We start from the raw sequence: 19101 nt of genomic DNA, 5'->3' as shown, positions 1-19101 counted from the left end.
GTTCCGACCCAGGGGCTACACATGTATTGTCTTATCATTGTGCGACATCATTGATTAATATATCCAGTCAAACATAAGTTGTGTTGCTTGTAGTGTACCACACTCAAAATATCGATACATTTCATACCAATAATATATCTGAGTCAAACCATGACCCAAAACGATATTCTGCATTGTTATAATTAATTTATAAACACAGTAATAAATACTGTATACACTATTATGTTACGAATAAGCCTGCAGTCTTTACCAAAATTTAGTTATGGTCTTATTGAGTTCCGTACAAGTCGTGATAATATTATTGTCGTATAAAAATATAATCAGCATAATCTAATATATACATTTTGTATTTCTGAATTTCATATGCGAGTTTAATTAACATGTTCAAGTTAATATTGTCTTGCATTGTCCGGAGCTGGGCGTCGAAAGATTGGTGTCGTCATCATGAGTGATGGCCCGAAGAGCCAATCAGCGTACGTGTTCTCATGGCTGCTGCGTGGTTTTCGGGAAACGGGACATTGCTTGTCTGGAAGGTTCAACGAGATTATGATTTGGTTTCCCTTCGAAATTTAGAAAATAACATCCGAAGAAACCAAGTGCCCTCGTTCCTGCATGTTTTGTCTTGGATCCTTTGTTGTCAAATTCCCAATGAATATTTTTAAAGCTTTACAAACAGCTTAGTTCCCTTTTTTTTCTCAAGTTCATCGCTGCGTCAAATGTTTTAAACGAAACGGAAGTAACCTGCCAGCTGTCTGGTTACGAAGGTTGTTGGTAAGCGACTGTCGCGCGCAATGTATAGTTGGAAAAAATATGTCATTTACAGCATACATCGCTGTCATTCCCCATCTGTTCGTGTTGGAGAGTGTAGCTTGTTTACTTTACTTGCAAACTGGCTAAGGGGGTAGGCTAAATAATGCCGCCCAAGCTAGGTTAGTTAAAATGCTAGCAGTTCATGTTCTTGTGTCCGTCCCTAATTGTCTCATATTTTACATTAATCGTGCAGGATGATGCTGGTTTCTAGAGAGATCAGAATGTTGGCTGATTAGCTGATGGCTAATGTACGATGTACATGGCAAGATTCCCATCAGTAACGGGAATGTGTGTAATTAATGCAACCAGGTTAATAATGCCTATTCCTGAAACACGAGTTGACATTACGGTTAGTGTAAGCAATCATGTATACGTATTCATACGTACTCTTTCAGTTGGCACTGTTTTGAGAGCCTCCAAAATCATATAATGATATGACGATTTCCCCCAAATATTCATTGTTGAATTGACTAATCACGAGGATTTTGGTCACAAGAAAATGAATACAATATATGTTATTTATTAAATATGAGTGTTTGAAATTTTGCAACATTTTAGCAAGCATCAATCATTGGCCTTGAGTTTCGTCTCTATTGTTGCTTCTCTCTCCCTCAACTGATAAAGTATGACAAAAAACCCTGGGTCAAAACACTATACAATCACGTTCTCAAACGTCTAGATTAAGTAGCTGGGAAGTTTGAACGATTGGCTGGCAACCAATTCAGGGTGTCCCCCGCCTCGTGCCCGAAGACAGCTGGGATAGGCTCCAGCACCATCCGCGACCCTATTGAGGAATACGCGGTCCAGAAAATGGATGGATGGATGGATGGATGGATGGCAGTTTGAACGCCTGAGAATACCACACGCTTCATCAGGGCAACTCGAGAACTACATAGAATCATACTGTTTGTGCCCAATCAGACGGATGACATAAAATGCAAACATCTTATTAACCGATTTGATTTTTGGTCATATATTTTTCATTGCATGTATAAAAGATCCACAATCTTATCCCAGGCACAGATGGTTTGACACAAACAAGAAAATAACAATGTACAATGATACCTCAGTTCCCGAACTTATTTGGTTCCCAGAAAGTGTGTGTAAGGCAAAAAGTTCGTCTGCCGAACATTGATTTCCCATAAAAAAACCATTAAGAATTAGAATAATCCATTCCCAGGTCCCCATAAAACATAATTTTCGACGAAAAGGACAACCGACGCCCCGGACAAGTTGTGGCCATAATTTGTAAAATCACTTCAAATGACTTCTACTTAGCGTATTTTACAAAGATTCCACCACATTTAGCTATATTTTACGTTTTAAGACTCGCGCTGAATATTCCGGAAGTCTTGTTTTTGAGTTGGTGACAACTACTCACGTCACATCACGGAAGGAACGCCCCTGACCAAGAAAGGACACACTATAGCAGTCCTTTCATCACGTCAATACGTTTTGCGGTACTTTGTTTGGTCTGAAAATTTCGTGTTGATCCGTGTTGATGGCGAAATTAGAAAGAAAACACATAAATAACGCGATGGTTAATCGTTGTGTGTTGCACCGCGCAGCTATTTGATATTCGCTGACAAAAATTCCAAGGAAAAAAATCACCACATTTCCACGGAGCTTTGTCGCCATCTTCTGCCTTTTTTGGGTGCTACATTTCACCCCCCCAGATACTTCAAAATGACACGGAATAAATTATTTAATCGATTGCAAACATGTATGCTTTCCTCTTCAGAACCTTTTGAATCATATTCATCACTGGATGAGTAACAAGAAAGCATCTTCTCCGAATCTGAAGCCATTGTTTTGATTCTCGAGCAAGGCAAGACGTCTTGGCGTGACACCACAAACAAGGGGGCGGGACTTTCTTAAACTGGCCACTTCTTGTTTCAAATTGAAGTAGGTTTTAGACACTTTAAGTCATTTTTATTGGTGTTTTGCATTTGACTAAAAATATCATACTGTGTGTTTTCGGTATTTTAGATGCTATAAAACGTTTTTCTGATGTCAGTTAGGAAACAAAAAAGTGGTGTCGGTTGTCCTTTAAAACGACCCAAAATATACCTTATTTTAAGTATAATAAATATGCTATTGTATTGTAATTAAAGAAATAAACTGTACTATACAATAAAGTAGTTTTATTTACCTTTGTGATGGCCGTTGATGTAGTTGCCTCTTGATGATATCCGAGTGAAGTTGCCGTGTTTTCTCGGCGATAATACCCTCACTCCCACTCTCCCCTGCTAGCTGCTTTTCATTAATCCATATCAACAAAAGTTTTTCAACCTCTTCTATTGCCTGAGACCGTTGCTTCGACAACACAGAAACACTCATAGCCACACGTAGCAATGGTCGATTTAACATACTGGTACTGGGACTGTAAGTCTCAGAAACGCACACCTCTTTCGTGTTTTTCGATGATGTCCTCCTTCTGCTCAACTCTAATTTTCTTTTGTATCCTCTTCGGCTTAACACTAGCCTGTGGTGGGGTCTTTTTCGGTCCCATAATAGCGTTACTTCCGGGTTGAGTGAACGCTGGCGTGTGTGGCTGCCGCGTATGGCTGCCGCGTGTGGCTGCCGCGTGTGGCTGCCGCTGCTCACCCGCAGAAAAAATATCCTGTCACTGTGAAGTAACCATGAGAGTTTTGAAAGGCGCTTGTAAATGAAATATATTATTATCATTATTTCCTGATGTGCCCGCTGCTTCGGTGGTGTGCCTCCTATACAAAAAAAGGCATGAAAAACTCTTACAGTATCTGATTTTCTTATGAAGCTTGGCACACATTGATTTGTTTCTGGTGATTTGTCACAACACACAATCCAAAGCTGAAACTGTACAAAATTAGTAGTTGAAGTTTTGAGGTTCCACCATTCATTAATCCATGCGTCTAATCTTACTAATAATGTGTGTTGTTGTTTTTTATAAATGCGTGTTGCATGTTTTTTATAATTCTTAAATGATAAGGTATGTGGATGAAGCAATAACATCTTGTGCTGTATATCCTTTTCTAATTTAATGTATGTTGTCAGGGTCTGAATGCCTCTTCATTGGATGATGGAGTTGAGCAGGCTACTCTGTGGGAAAATGAAGAGATCCAACAGCAGGGCCCAACTCGCCTCTTCTCCTTCTTCCTCTTGGGGCTTGGAAATCCATTTCTACTTACCAGACATACATCAGCTGGAGTTCTTCAAAGGTTGCTACACTTCAGAGGATCTCTGTGTGGAGGCTGCAAAGAAATGCTGTAAGAGACTATTATTTAGGTAGCAAATCAAATATGCTATTTCAGTGAACCTTTTCACCCAGAGTCCTGTCCAACATTTATCAAATACACTATTTATCCTGCAGATCAGGGGTGCCCAAACATTTTTGACAAAGAGCTACTTTTCAAGTAACAAACCTCCCGTGATCGACCATTTACAGCACAGGCACACATACAAACACTTCCACGTAATCGCATGCCATGATAAGCAACAGTAATAACGACCCCTACAAAACAGAAAACGAAAGTAGATACAATAATTTGTTCAACAGAAATCACTGCATACCTTAGTAGAGATTCAACAGAGGCCTAGGATAAACTTTTGCAGCGTGTTAATTGTAGGAACATAACTATTCCATCTCATGTGTACCATTTTTAAAATGAGTCTTCATGTGCTCCAGGTTCCCAATATTTGCTGATGAGAATGTTTATGTGTTCAAATGTGTTCTAAAGTAAATCACTCGCATTCACTCGTTTTTTTTTTGTGTCACAGTACACTGCAGCATGGTGTCATGTGATCAGCTGATTGTCATGTGACTGGTTAATATAGCCTTGTTTTGAAAGAAACTGATAATTTTACACTGTAAAAAAGCTGGCTGTGCTGCATGCCTATCGATGCTGTCCCATTTCCTATGTTGGACCTGTCACCAGGGGCGGGCCACACGGGGACCAATGCTTAGAAGCTTTTGTTAATGTTAATTTGTTTGAGTTACATGATCATGAATGATAAGTGCTCTGTTGATAATGTTTGCCTGATTGATTAACGTCTTCCATTTCCTGCCATTTTGCTGCAGCTTTGCAAACCCGTTGAAGTGTGGCCGGCTTTCCAAGGAAAAATCAACAGATTTACACTCATTTGTGAACCATATTTAAGATAAATTTTATTTTGTCATTTTTCAACATCAAGAAAAGGTTTTGCATTTTTAGTTCAGCTCATGAAAAATGGTAGTGGCCTTTACTTCTTTGTTGAGTGTATAAAGTTTAAAAAATTAATGATATGAGTGAAAATATATGTGGAATGGTCAAGACACACGTTATGACTGATTGTTTTTTCTTTTTCTTTCCCCTTCATCAGCCATTTCTCCATTGTGCCACAATCTCTTTGGCCTATACAATGATGTCACAGGCATGTGGTGCCCACCAAACTATGAATTCAATATCACAGATGAGACCAACATTAGGTTGCACTATCGCATGAGGTAAAATTGACTTTTATCCTTTGCATTGCATTTCATATTGTTCATAAAATGATTGGTAATCATCCAGAATGCTTCAAAGCACTGCCCTCCTCATTAAAATACAGTGTAACCTCTGAGCCGAAACTAATTTCATTCCTATGTATTGCTTGACCGATAATTTGTTTTGTTGCCCAGTATTGTCCTGATCTACATTATACCTGAGGTTATAAATGTGCAATTATCCCTCTTCCACCTGATTTTATTTGAGCAAGAGGTAATGCAGAAATGGAAGAGAAAATGAGCCTGGAGTGGATAGCACATATGCTTCTGCGCATTTTGCTTTGTTCTGTTGATAAAAGTTAGGGAACAAAAATTCTCACTTGCAAAAAGCAAAGTCTCATACATGTTAAAAGCATATGAAAATAAATGTCTTACTCCACTTTGGCTTATTTTCGTACAATCAAACAACAAAAAGAAACAGCCGACCTTTTGTTAATGATATATTTTACATCATGTTAGAGCTTTTAATGATTGCTTGAAGCAGTATAAAATGAAAAAGAGTCAATTGTACTTGTACATTATAGCCACTTCAATCACATGATTACAGTCTAAATGACCTATTCCTCAAAATCATTGTGGACAAAAGCCTTGAAGGAAAAAGGATTAAAAACTAGGAGAATGAGTGTGTATTGACCACATTTATAAGTTGTACACATTTCAATGTGAGGCTTTGGAGAGAAAGTCATAGAGGCCAGACTGAGATGGTTTGGACATGTCCAGAGGAGAGAGAGTGACTATATTGGGATGCTATAAGGATGCTGAGCCTTGAACTGCCAGGCAGGAGACCGAGAGGAAGACCGAAGAGGAGGTTTATGGATGTGGTCCAAGAGGTCATGAAGGTAGCTGGTGTGAGAGAAGTGGGTGCACAAAACCGGGTGAGATGGAGGACATTAATTCGCTGTGGCGACCCCTGTAGGGAAAAGCCGAAAGGAAAAGAAGAAGACACATTTCAATGTGAACAAGCTAAAGATAATCAGTACACATTTCGCACTAAACTGTTTTATTCCTATTTACAATTACTCTCAGGTTCTTTTTCCGAAACTGGCATGGCACCAATGAAGGTGAGTCTCCTGTTTGGAGACACTGCATCAGCAAAATGAAAGGAGGTTTGAGCCAGCAAAAAACACCAGAAGGAGCACCACTCTTGGATGCTGCGTCTCTTGACTACCTGTTTTATCAGGTATTTAGTGTGCACGCATATTCTCTTTCTTGGGAGAGCATTTTCTTTTACCGGTGTTACTACCAGAGCATATCTAACGGGAATGGGTGGGAATGTGCAGTAGATAAAATATGGCAGTTTCTTTCCCTCTCTCTCTCTCTCTCTCTCTCTCTCTCTCTCTCTCTCTCTCTCTCTCTCTCTCTCTCTCTCTCTCTCTCTCTCTCTCTCTCTCTCTCTCTCTCTCTCTCTCTCTCTCTCTCTCTCTCTCTCTCTTTCTCTGAGTCTCTCAATTATTGATTGCATGCAAGTATTCCAAAGCAAGAACTGCGGCTGTGTCTTTTCATTATTTACCTGCACTTACAAGTTCAGCATCAACCACCCTAGTTTAGCTGGCTACCATTTCTGAGTTACTTCCCCCTACTGCCCAAAAACAGCTGCAATAGGCTGCAGCATGCTCACAACCCTTGTGAGTATCAGCTCTTTCAGATGGATGCCGTCAAACGGGGGCATTTTTAATGTAGAAGATAGCCACTGTGATCTGAAAACGTCTTTCTCATAGTAGACAATGAATTATTGAGCATTGTGTGGAGGCGTCCCATAGTCTGGAAAAGTTGACATTGCCATCCGCTGTCATGATCCGGTTGCCGACCAACGGGTGGCGCTGTCGGCCCCACCTGCACCTGCACAGGTGCTGGTCGTCCCGATCAGTGACAGCCTGCCACGTTCGGATTGGCGACCAACGGGTAGCGCTGTCAGCCCTCCCTGCAGCCTTGCAGGTGCTGGTCGTTCCAATCAGTGGCAGTCAAAAGGACTCCCGGCACGACCATTCATTGTCGGGTCATTGTATGCAATTGTATGCATTGTGTATGCATTGTATGCTGTGCTTGTGTTTGTTTCACCTTGGCGGACTTTTACTCTTGGTTTTCTTTTGATACTTTGTATTTTTTCTGTTCAGACGATTTTGATGTTTTAGATTTTGTTCTTGCCTGACACTGGGTGTCTGGCAGTGCACGCCCACGTCTAGTCACGCGTTGTTGTGCATGTTGAATTGAGTCCATCCACGACGAGCCGTGCAACGTCTGCGTCCACGTCAGTCCGAGACCCCACTCACCACTGGATCCCGAAGCGGTGCCGGGCAGTTCACGCCCACGTTAACGTCCGGCCGAGTCCTGTTCCCATACGGCAGTCCGGGGTGCCACTCTGCGCCTGACAGTGCGACGTCCGCGTTGAGCCATGCGTCGTCACGTGAACGTGCGAGAGGGATTGCACTCACGGCCACGACGATCTGTGCCGCGTCCACGTCAGGCCGAGTCCCGTTCCCATCAGGCCGCACATCATATGCTGGAGAGGCAACGGTTGCCGTCTCCATCATTGTTCCCTGGCAAGTTGGACCTTTTGGGAGACTGTTGGGACTCCTGGAAGCAGTCCCTTGAAGGGGGGGTACTGCCATGATGTGGTTGGCGATCAACAGGTGGCACTGTCGGCCCCGCCTGCACCTGCACAGTTGCTGGTCGTCTCAATCAGTGGCAGAATGCCACGTTCGGATTGGCGACCAACGGGTACCGCTGTCAGCCCTGCCTGCAGCTTCGCAGGTGCTGGTCGTTCCAATCAGTGGCAGTCAAAAGGACTCCAGGCACGACCATTCGGTGTCGGGTCATTGTATGCAATTGTATGCATTGTGCACTGTGTATGCATTGTATGCAGTGCATGTGTTTTTCTTGGCAGACTTATACTCTTGGTTTTTCTTTTGATACTTTGTATTTTTCTGTTCAAATGATTTTAACGTTTTAAATTTTGTTCCTGTTGACTTTATTTTAATACAATTTCTCAAATACAACCTGCTGCCTGCTTTTTGTGATCCGCAACTGCCATCACCACCTTGCAAACCACAACATCAGTTGCCCTTGGCAACATGTGAGGTCACCTTATGTAAATAATCAACAGGTATTGTTATTTTTATGTTGCTTTTATTTTATTATTTTCATCACAAATTAAACATTTCACTTGATTTAAGAATATTAAACAAATACAAAGTTGGGCACGAAAAGGTGATTGAGTAAGAAATTCATTTCATTTCAGTGAATGCGTGCACATTTGTCTGGCGGAAGGGAGAGTGCGTCCGGTTCACCTACAAGCGATCAATCTTGGTTCTCACAACTATAGAGGAATAAATAAGGGACACTGAAAACTACAGTTGAAAAAATAGTTGCATTTCCAATATAATTTGATAAAACATATTCTGACATGCAAAGATTAGAGGAGACAAATGTTACAGCAGAACAACCGCTGTAAGAGAGAGAGGAGTTCTAAGCAGGAATACAGCTCCTGAGCAAGTATGGGTGTCCGTCTCATGAAATATAGGCCACATCAGGTGAAAATAATCGAGTTTCAGGGAATACTTCTTTCTTCTGTGCCTTGTTTGTTGCGTTTGTTATCCTCTCTTTTTCATTTCTTGTCCTGATCGTTATGTTTGTTGTTATTTTTTGGAACGCTATGAAGGCCACCAAACAATATTCCCTTTGTTGTTTCCACTGCGCTGAGAAGTATTGTAATAATTTTCCCTTCACAAAGCTCGAACCACTGACCAGCATGGATAATTTATGTATTTATTTTTTGGTGCCACATACGAATAAATTTAAAATGTAATACATGTCAGTATAGTCACAGTTTAATCAATTTTTATCAATTTATTTATTTATTTATGGGGGGGGGGTTCCACCTCTGCATTACATACACAATATGAATGCTGAACTGTCTGATAAGTAAGACACGTGGATTGTTGGATAGCCAATTGCTGACTACACATTGATAAATTCAAGTGACAATTTAAAATTAGCTAACATGCATGTGTTGGTTAGGTGAGCACAGTATTGGTTGGTAAAGATTATTAAAAGAAATAAAGCTGGATGAATGTAAAGCCAGCGTGTGTGTGTGTGTGTGTGTGTGTGTCTGTGTGTTTGTGTGTGTGTGTGTGTGGGCGCGTGTTTGTGTGTGTGCGTGTGTTTGTGCGTGTGTGTGAAAAAGCTTAGCTAGGCGTAGTCAGGTCTGTGAGCTACTTACGGCCCATCTTAGACGTCCTTCCATTTGTATCCACCTGCATCCATCCACCTATATATCCATATTCATCAATCTTACCATTTGGTGAAAAACTCATATTGCCCAATTAAGAATATCCATATTAATTAATCTTCTGAACCACTTATTCCTCACTAGGGATGTGGGGGGTGCTGGACCATATCTCAGCTGTTTTGGGGCAGTAGGCATTGATGGGGGACACCCAAATCTGTTGCCAGCCAATCGTAGAGCAAAACCTTATACAGTTAACATCCAATTTACGACCGGGTTCCGCTTCGACCAAACAGTGGTAAGTCAAAATGGTCTTAAGTCAAAATCCATTCAAAATGTTGAATAGAGACTCTGTGCGAAATGACTTGCAAACGATCTGATTCGGACGCCATGGGGGCAGGCGGGCGTGGGTCTGGGTCGCTGGTATTCCACCGGTTGGCCTCTCCCCGTTTTTGCCACGCTCTCCGCGTGACCCAGTGGCCGTCTGCGGCGCCGACGTGCCCAACCCACCACCTCGCCGCAAACCAGAGCGAACTGTCTCAAAGAGGTGCCGTGGGCCCGATGCGGCGTTCTCGTCGCGATGATTGTCGCATATGTCACACTGCTAAATAATGTTGTGACAGTGTGGTAAAGCAGCGGTGACGACACGCCCGGAGGTAGACGAACATTCTACGCAGCTCCCCTCCCCTCGTTCCTCGCGCTCCCTGGAGAACCACCAGTCCCGTGGGCCCTCTGGTATGACTCTTACACGACATATCTAACGGCGATCAGACTAAACGAGGCAAGCGACGCACGGTTAACGGCTATGCTCGTGCACAGCTTGGGTTGTGAGGGGCAGCGCATTTTTTTGTACTCTCAGACCCGCGGTGACATATGAAGATTGCGTCGCTGTATTGGATAGATATCCCCCCCCCCGCAGAGCGTGATCATCCGATGGATTGCCTTCCGTCAACGACGGCAACGTACAGCAATCACGCGCGCCGACGCCCACCCGCCTCAGCTCTCGTCTCTGCTGCACCGCGGCCGGTGTCTGTGGACACTCCCCCCTCCGATGCCATCACATGGTCGATTGCTGTGCAAGAGTGAGACGCTGGCTGGCCAAATTTGTTGTATGTGTTGCCAGGCTGCTAGCGCGTTGCGGTGCCAGGCGTAGATGTTTTTAAATAGGGTCTGGCGGTCGTGGTCGTCAGTACGGGGGGTCGTAAGTCACGGCGGTTGAAAATCGGATGTGACCTGTACAAGAATTAACATTCATCAACATTGCCAGCCAATCGCTGAACTGTATACACGCACGCACACATGCACGCACACATGCACACACACGCAGACACACACCAAGGATTACATCCATCCATCCATCCATCCATCCATCCATCCATCCATCTTCTGCCGCTTATCCGGGGTCGGGTCGCAGGGGCAGCAGCTTCAGTAGGGAAGCCCAGACTTCCCTCTCCCTAGCCACTTCTTCTAGCTCGTCCTGGCGGATCCCGAGGTGCTCCCATGCCAGCTGGGAGACATACTCTCTCCAGCGTGTTCTGGGTCGTCCCCGGGGTCTCCTGCCTGCCAGTGGGGCATGCTCGGAACACCTCACGAGGGAGGGGTCCCGGGGGCATCCTAATCAGATGCCCGAGCCACCTCATCTGGCTCCTCTCGATGTGGAGGAGAAGCGGCTCGACTTTGAGCCCCTCCCGGATGACTGAGCTTCTCACCTTATCTTTAAGGGAGAGCCCGGACACCTGACGGAGAAAGCTCATTTCGGCCGCTTGCATCCGGGATCTCGTTCTTTCGGACACAACCCATAGCTCATGACCATAGATGAGGGTTGTGACGTAGATCGACCGGTAGATTGAGAACTCCACGAGGGACACAGTCAAACGCTTTCTCCAAATCCACAAAGCACATGTAGACTGGTTGGGCGAATTCCCATGCACCCTCGAGGACCCTGCTAAGGGTGTAGAGCTGGTCCACTGTTCCGCGGCCGGGACGAAAACCACACTGTTCCTCCTCAATCTGGCTTGACTTTCCGACGGACCTGCCCCTCTAGGACCCCTGAATAGACCTTTCCATGGAGGCTGAGGAGTGTGATCCCTCTGTAGTTGGAACACACCCTCCGGTCCCCCTTTTTAAAAAGGGGGACCACCACCCCGGTCTGCCAATTCAGAGGCACTCTCCCCGATGACCACGCAATGTTGCAGAGGCGTGTCAGCCAGGACAGCCCCACAACATCCAGAGCCTTTAGGAACTCCGGTCGGATCTCATCCACCCCCGGGGCCTTGCCACAGAGGAGCTTTTTAACCACCTCGGTGACTTCAGTCACAAGGATCGGAGAGCCCACCTCGGAGTCCCCAGACACTGGTTCCTCCAAGGAAGGCGTGTTGGTGGAGTTGAGGAGGTCTTCGAAGTACTCTGCCCACCGGTTCACGACGTCTCGAGTTGAGGTGAGCAGCGCCCCACTCTCACTGTACACAGTGTTAGTGGTGCACTGCTTTCCCCTCCTGAGACGCCGGATGGTAGACCAGAATTTCCTCGAAGCGGTCCGGAAGTCGGCTTCCATGGCCTCACCGAACTCTTCCCATGACCATGTTTTTGCCTCGGCGACCACCGAGGCTGCATTCCGCTTGGCTAATCGATACCTGTCAGCTGTCTCAGGAGTCCCACAGGCTATATAGGCCCGGTAGGACTCCTTCTTCAGCTTACTACTGGTGTCCACCAGCGAGTACGGGGGTTGCCGCCATGACAGGCACCAACCACCTTACAGCCACAACTCTGATTTGCTGCCTCAGCAAGGGAGGTACGGAACATGGTCCATTCGGACTCAATGTCCCCCACCTCCCCCGGGACATGTGTATAGTTCTGCCGGAGGTGGGAGTTGAAATTCCTTCTGACAGGGGATTCAGCCAGACGTTCCCAACAAACCCCCACAACACGTTTGGGTCTTCCAGGTCGGACTAGCATCTTCCCCCACCAACGGAGCCTACTCACCACCAGGTGGTGATCAGTTGACAGCTCCGCCCCTCTCTTCACTCGAGTGTCCAAAACATGAGGCCGCAAATCCGATGATACAACTATAAAGTCAATCAGCGAACTGCGACCAAGGGTGTCCTGGTGCCACGTGCACATATGGATACCCTTATGTTTGAATAAAGTGTTTGTTATAGACAATCCATGTCGAGCACAGAAGCCCAATAACAAAACACCACTCCTGTTCTGATCGTGGGGGGGCGGGGGGGCATTCCTCCCAATCACGCCCCTCCAGGTCTCACTGTCATTGCCCACATGAGCATTGAAAGCGCTCTCCAGCACATCCCCTAAGGTCTCCAAAAAGGATGGGTACACTGAACTGCTGTTTGGTGCATATGCACAGACAACAGTCAGAACCCGTCCCCCCACCCGCAGGCGGAGGGAAGCAACCCTTTCGTCTACCGGGGTGAATCCCAACGTAAAGGCGGCGAGCCGGGGGGCAATAAGTATGCCGACACCTGCTCTACGCCTCTCACCGTGGGCAACTCCAGAGTGGAAGAGAGTTCAACCCCTTTCGAGAGGGCTGGTACCGGAACCCAGGCTGTGTGTGGAGGCAAGCCCAACTATGTCTAGTCGGAACTTTTCGACAAAGGATTACATGTAAAATATAAATGCTTATTAGTACTCAACCAGGTACGAACAACAAAACTCTTGTGGGATTTTTGTGCTAGCGCAAAGCAAGAAGCACCTCATTTTGGCTTTGGTTTTTGTTTTCCAGGGTCAGCATGATTTTCACACAGGTATGGTGCCCCTTCGAACGTGCGTGTCTGAAGAAGAACAACGTGAGATCGAGAATGAATGTCTGGGCATGGCTGTGCTTGCTATTACCCACTATGCCATGAGCATGGATATGCCCCTCTCCACTGCTTCTCAAGCACTCAAGTAAGACTCTCTTGACATAAAAATGTTTTGACACTCTTGAGGTTTGATTTTCCACATGAAATGAAACCTTAATGACTGAAGAGTTTACAGTAAAGAAATTCCTCACTGGACTATAAACCGCTTCCTTTATCCCTCTCTTTGAACCCCATGGCTTTGTAGTGACGTGGTTTATTGAGGCACTTTTACCGATAAACTTCAAGCCACCAATAGAGATATCCATAGTTGCATCTGACCAGTGAAATGACTGATCACGTCATAGTGGACCAATGAAACTGTCCGAGTCCACACTCACACTGAATATTCATAAACCGTTTATGCTGGTTTGAATGCTGGTTTGAATGCACATGAAAGCAGGTTGCCTGAAGAGATAAATATAGAACTTTGTATGTTGAGTAGTGCACAGCTGTTTAAGGAGGAAAAAAAATAATCGGTTGGCACAGCGACCCCCATGAATCTGTTTTTTGTTTGGCAATTGACACGAACCAGTCACGAACAAGTCTGGCCATGGGGTGATATCTCTTCACAAACCAAGACTGTGTGTGTGTGTGTGTGTGTGTGTGTGTGTGTGTGTGTGTGTGTGTGTGTGTGTGTGTGTGTGTGTGTGTGTGTGTGTGTGTGTGCGTGTGCGTGTGTGTGTGTATGTATACAAGCCAGTGCATCCCATGCATTTTGGCAACACGTAACAAACAGGTTTCCTGAGGCTGCATTGCTGTGTGGTAAACCTCATTGTCGAGTTGGTCTCATGTGACAAGCAACATTGAGAAACTTTTTGGGGATGCCAGTGTGTAACTGGATGAGTTTTGCATTGTTTGAGGTGGAATGAGAAATATTACCAATATATTACCTTTTTTTGTCTTTCTTCATTGTGACAGCTACAGACGTTTCATTCCAACGGCACTTGATGCAAACATAAAACAGCGTAACATTTTGACTCGGATCCGCATCAACAATGTCTTCAAGAAATTCCTCAGTGAATTTAACCACCGAACAGTCAGGATCAGCGATATCACCCTGTATGACCTAAAGATGAAGTATCTGGAGACTCTGGAGAGCTTGACCAATGGCCTGGGTGTTGAATTAATGGAACCCATCTCGCTGAGTGTAACACAAGAAGCAGATGTCATTAATGGAGGAAATTTTGGTAAGATTTTAGATTTCCTTGATTTTTTTAACACTGTGCTAGACTGCATTTGTGTATCGTCGTGGCATGCTCAAGTCAAATCATTTGTACGCCTAATCACATTTGCAAAGGTCTTTCCAGCCACAGAGCTGCAGGAGATTAGCAACATGCCCCAATTTAACTCTCTCCAACAGATTTGCAAAAACTAAATAAAGAAAAACCCTTGAAGAGGGACCACAGTCGGTGGAATTCCACTTCCAGGAAGAACAGGCCGCAGATCTTGTGGAAGTCTGTTGATGCAGAATCCATGCCACAGCATCCTCAGTTTTAATCATTGCCACAGTGCCCTCTTTCCACACAAGAGAGGTGTGGCCAGTAGAGGGGGAGCTGGACATATTTTGTACAATCACTCTCACTAACCTCTTATTTTATATTATAAAAAGGGGAAACTAGACCAACAGTTCATAAAGAACCGTAGCAATCGAATCCATCCTGTGTTCTTCCATCACCGTTTGGTTCGGGGCCGCCACAAAAATGGACAAAATCCGACTTCAACGGACAGTTAGGACGGCGGAAAAAATCATTGGCACCGCCCTACCCACTCTCGAGGACTTGCACACTGGAAGAATCCAAACTAGGGCGCGGAAAATCCTACTGGACCCTCCGCACCCTGCCCACCACCTTTTCCAGCTACTCCCCTCAGGCAGGCGCGACCGATCCATGCGCACCAAATCCAGCAGACATTTAAACAGCTTCTTCCCCCAAGCCATTAACTCTTTGAACTCTTTCAACAGTAGCCAAAATGGAACTGTATAGTGCCACTTAGCAGTTTTTTTGACAACGATACTAGTGCAGCGTGTTCTACCGGAAACAAATTCCTTGTGTGTTCTACATACTTGGCAATAAAGATGATTCTGATTCTGATTCTAATTAGCAATGTTTTGAATTAAGCCGAAGCTAAATGTCTTTTTACAGTGTACTACAACCAGATCCAAGGACAGAGGCCAAACCAGATCATGGATACTTGGCATGATGCACAAGTATGTGTGTCTGGTACAACTGGCATTTCATGGAGAAAGAAGCCACCCACAGTAAGTGAAAACGTAATCTCCCCAATGTATAATATACTAAAATCAAAACAACACAAAACATTTCCCCTCTTCATGAGCCATCAAGTTACTGTGGTGGAGGGACTTGCATGCCCACATGATCCCCAGATCTAAATTGTATGGGGCTTTATGTCCCCATTAGGGTCACCCCTTGAAAACAGGTCAGAAATGAAGGACCAGACAAAGCATGGCTCATAGACCCCTTATGATGAGTAAAATATTTGGCCCTGCTGGAAATAGGCTATGAGAGGGGACTAACTCTGAAGCGCCTTTACCCATGAGGCCTACCTAGCCTGGTAAAGCCAAAAAATGTAACCTGGGTCCTTTTTCCCATGGGCTTAACCACCTGTGGGAGGGGGAAAAAGTGGTTGGTGTCCTATGAGCTGGTCAGTTGGAAATGGCAGGGACCTTGGATGATTTATCCCTGGCTACCGAAACTACGTCTTGGGACATGGGATGTCACCTCTCTGGCAAGGAAGGACACTGAGCTGGTATGCAAGGCAGAGAAGTTCCAACTAGATCTAGTCAGCCTGATCTCCACACACTACTTGGGAAGTTTATTCAATACCACAGTGAGAGATGCTCAGCAGGTGTGGGCATACCTATTATCCTGGACATGTCGGCAGTAATTTAGGGTTCACATCAGTGGTTGACAGGGGAGCCTCCCTCACCCTTTGGCTGTGTGGGGGACTGTTCTTTGTGCCGATGCACCTAACAGCAGTTTAGAGTACCCGCACCTTTTGGAGTCTTTGGTGGGTGTGCAACAGAGTGCTCCCCTTGGGCACCCCAACGTTATGTCGGGGGACTTCAGTGCTTTCATGGGCAATGACTCTACTTTGAATGGCATGATTGGGAGGAACAACCCTCTAGCGGCAGGATACAAAAACAGTACCTCCAATTCTGAGACCATGGTTAGAAACGGGTGGGATTCCTTATGTCTCCAGGTAAGGGATGAAATACCACAAGTGGGGGAAGTTGGAGGTGTCTTGTTTATGAATGAATGCATTAAGGAGTGTGAGATCGACAGTGAGAATGTTGCAACGTCTTCTGCGATATGATCTATATCGTTCTGTCAAGGTGAAGAAGGAGCTACGCCAAAAGGCAAAGCTATTAATTTATGATCTACGTTCCTACCCTCACCGTTGGTCACAAGTTATGGATCTTGATCAAAAGAACAAGATCCTGATTACAAGCAACCAAAATGGGTTTCCTCTGCATGGATTTTGAGCTCTCCCTGAGTGATAGATAAGAAGTATGGTCATCCGGGAGACACTCCAAGGTCGAATCGTGGCTATTCCACGTTGAGAGGAGCCGGATGTGGTGGCTCGAGCATTTGATCAGGATTCCCCCTTGTCCAAATGACAGCAGGCTCTAGATACAACCCACAATACTCTGGAGATACTTTGTTTCCCTGCTGGCCTTTGCCTTGGGATAATTCAGGAAGTGCTGTAAGTGGCTGGGGAGAGGAAGCCTCGGCTTTCCTGCTGAAACTGCTGCGTACACCACCCGACCCCGAATAAGATAATGGGTAGATGGGGAAAAAATGTTTCCCATACTCTTACTCAAGGATCAGTCTTTGCGTTCATGTTTATTGTTTTGTTTAAACTGCATGTATTGGCCTTGTTCTAATTGTCTTTTTTTTAAATTGATTTTTGACTGAACAGTAATTCTGTTAAAATGGGAAAAACTGTAAAAAAGGTTTTGTCACCTTAATATGCAGTATTTGCAGAGTTGACTTAAATAGCACATGCTGTTTGTGTCTTCATATAGATGCCGGTGATTTATAAAGAGAAAGGAAGGTCAAAGAAGAACAAGCTTAAAGGAAATCAAGGAAGAACAAACACTGATGAAGACTGGGAGCGATTCTGTGACTTCCATGAGATTATGCATGCCGCAATCAAAGAGGCCACAGTCACAATTCATAGACAAGATCACAAGAAAATGGTGAGGCAAACATCATAAGAACACTGTGATATGGTCATGGTTCAACCTAAAATCTGGTAAATTGTTGTTTGTTTGCCTGTTAATTGAACACATAAAGAGGTAATAGAACATATTTTAGGAAGAAGTAAAATGATTTACAATATAAAGCTAAAATATCATTAAACATTGTTTACATGATAAAATGGGAGGAGTAAGAAGTAAATGTCATCGGGTCCTGTGAATGTTGACTTGTTTCTTAATGAGTACAATAACTGGAAACAATTCTAAATACAAGTGTGTGTTATCTAAAAAAACAACAAATTGTGACATTGCAGTTTTTGCCACTTATTTTTTTGTGTGTTTGCATTTTCAAATGATCATTTCTACAGCATTGACTTGTCCTATCACTGGTGTCATATTTTAGGAATAGGCTTGTGTTCTAATGGTTCAGTTGACTCATGTTGGTGATCTCTACAATGAACCAACAGCAGAATTGTTCGGACTTATCTTGATTGTCTGAGTAGAATAAATGCAAGTAATAGTGACATTTAATTGCCATTTCTTTCTCCAGGAGTTGCACATGGAATCTTGGTCTGAGGCTCTGTCTTTTGCAGCCCTTGTGGATGGATACTTCAGACTAACAGTCGATGCCCACCTCTACCTGTGCAAGGAGGTGGCTCCCCCTTCAGTGGTGCACAACATCAACAATGGCTGCCATGGCCCCATTTGGTTTGTTCTTGCAGTTTCATGAGCGCAGTTTTCTTTGTTATTTGTACAGCAATTGCAAGGCACACCGAAACTACAACCATTTGTGACCACGCTCACACCCAGAGGCAATTTGGAATGTTCAATAAGTGTTCATGCATGTTTTTAAAATGTCAGAGGAAACCGCAAGCCTCTGAGAAAACCCAAGCAAGTACAGAGAGAACATGCAAACCCCACAGAGCTAGAATCTGCAGTCTGAAGTCTACGTACTAACTACTCGACTACCAGGGTGCTCTGCATCGGGGTTGGTTTAATAATATATTAAATAGTGGGCTGTACATTGCACGTGAATCGACTTTGCCCATTGTTAGTGGTTGTGCTTGATATTTTATGAATGTGGTGGACTCAAAATGACCTATAATGCATTTAGAAAAGTAGTTGGCATTAATGGTCACTCAACCGGTTCCTGCAGACCACAATGCATTGCGAACAGCAAAACAGAATGGCTCAAGCAAAGAACTTTAAAGGACAACCGACATCTCCGGACGAGTTGTGTCCACAATTTGTAAAATGGCTTCAAATGACTTCTACTGAGCGTATTAAGATTCCACCGCACATAGCTATATTTTACGTTTTAAGACTCGCGCTGAATATTCAGGAAGTCTTGTTTTTGAGTTGGTGACGAGTCCGTACATGACGTCACTAAAGGACCGCCCTTTACTGTAAAAAAGGCGCATTGCAGCGGTCCTTTCATCACATCAATTTATTTTGCTGTACTTGTTTGGTCTGGGGACCTTGTGTT

At 44.5% G+C, this 19101-nt stretch overlaps 1 protein-coding gene across 2 annotated transcripts in view; it reads left to right on the top strand.

The window, feature by feature from the left end:
• Nucleotides 1-509: 509 nt before the first annotated feature.
• Nucleotides 510-19101, top strand: part of jak1 (Janus kinase 1) — a 38787-nt gene continuing 20195 nt past the window's right edge. Inside the window, exons 1-10 of one of the 2 annotated variants that reach the window (XM_089000537.1) lie at nt 510-771; nt 2552-2715; nt 3847-4058; nt 5152-5275; nt 6341-6494; nt 13279-13442; nt 14315-14583; nt 15538-15653; nt 17442-17615; nt 18166-18323. In XM_089000537.1, the coding sequence (XP_088856663.1) occupies nt 3854-4058; nt 5152-5275; nt 6341-6494; nt 13279-13442; nt 14315-14583; nt 15538-15653; nt 17442-17615; nt 18166-18323 (1364 nt within the window). In that variant the 5' untranslated portion in view covers nt 510-771; nt 2552-2715; nt 3847-3853. The remainder of the gene's footprint in view (nt 772-2551; nt 2716-3846; nt 4059-5151; nt 5276-6340; nt 6495-13278; nt 13443-14314; nt 14584-15537; nt 15654-17441; nt 17616-18165; nt 18324-19101) is intronic. The other variant, XM_089000536.1, reaches the window with a different exon arrangement.

Source organism: Hippocampus bargibanti, linkage group LG07 (genome assembly GCF_051943395.1).
Source record: "Hippocampus bargibanti isolate YZ-2025 linkage group LG07, ASM5194339v1, whole genome shotgun sequence".
Taxonomy (NCBI): Eukaryota; Metazoa; Chordata; class Actinopteri; order Syngnathiformes; family Syngnathidae; genus Hippocampus; species Hippocampus bargibanti.
Note: the sequence above shows the minus strand (reverse complement) of the source record. Positions and strands in the feature narration are given on the sequence as shown.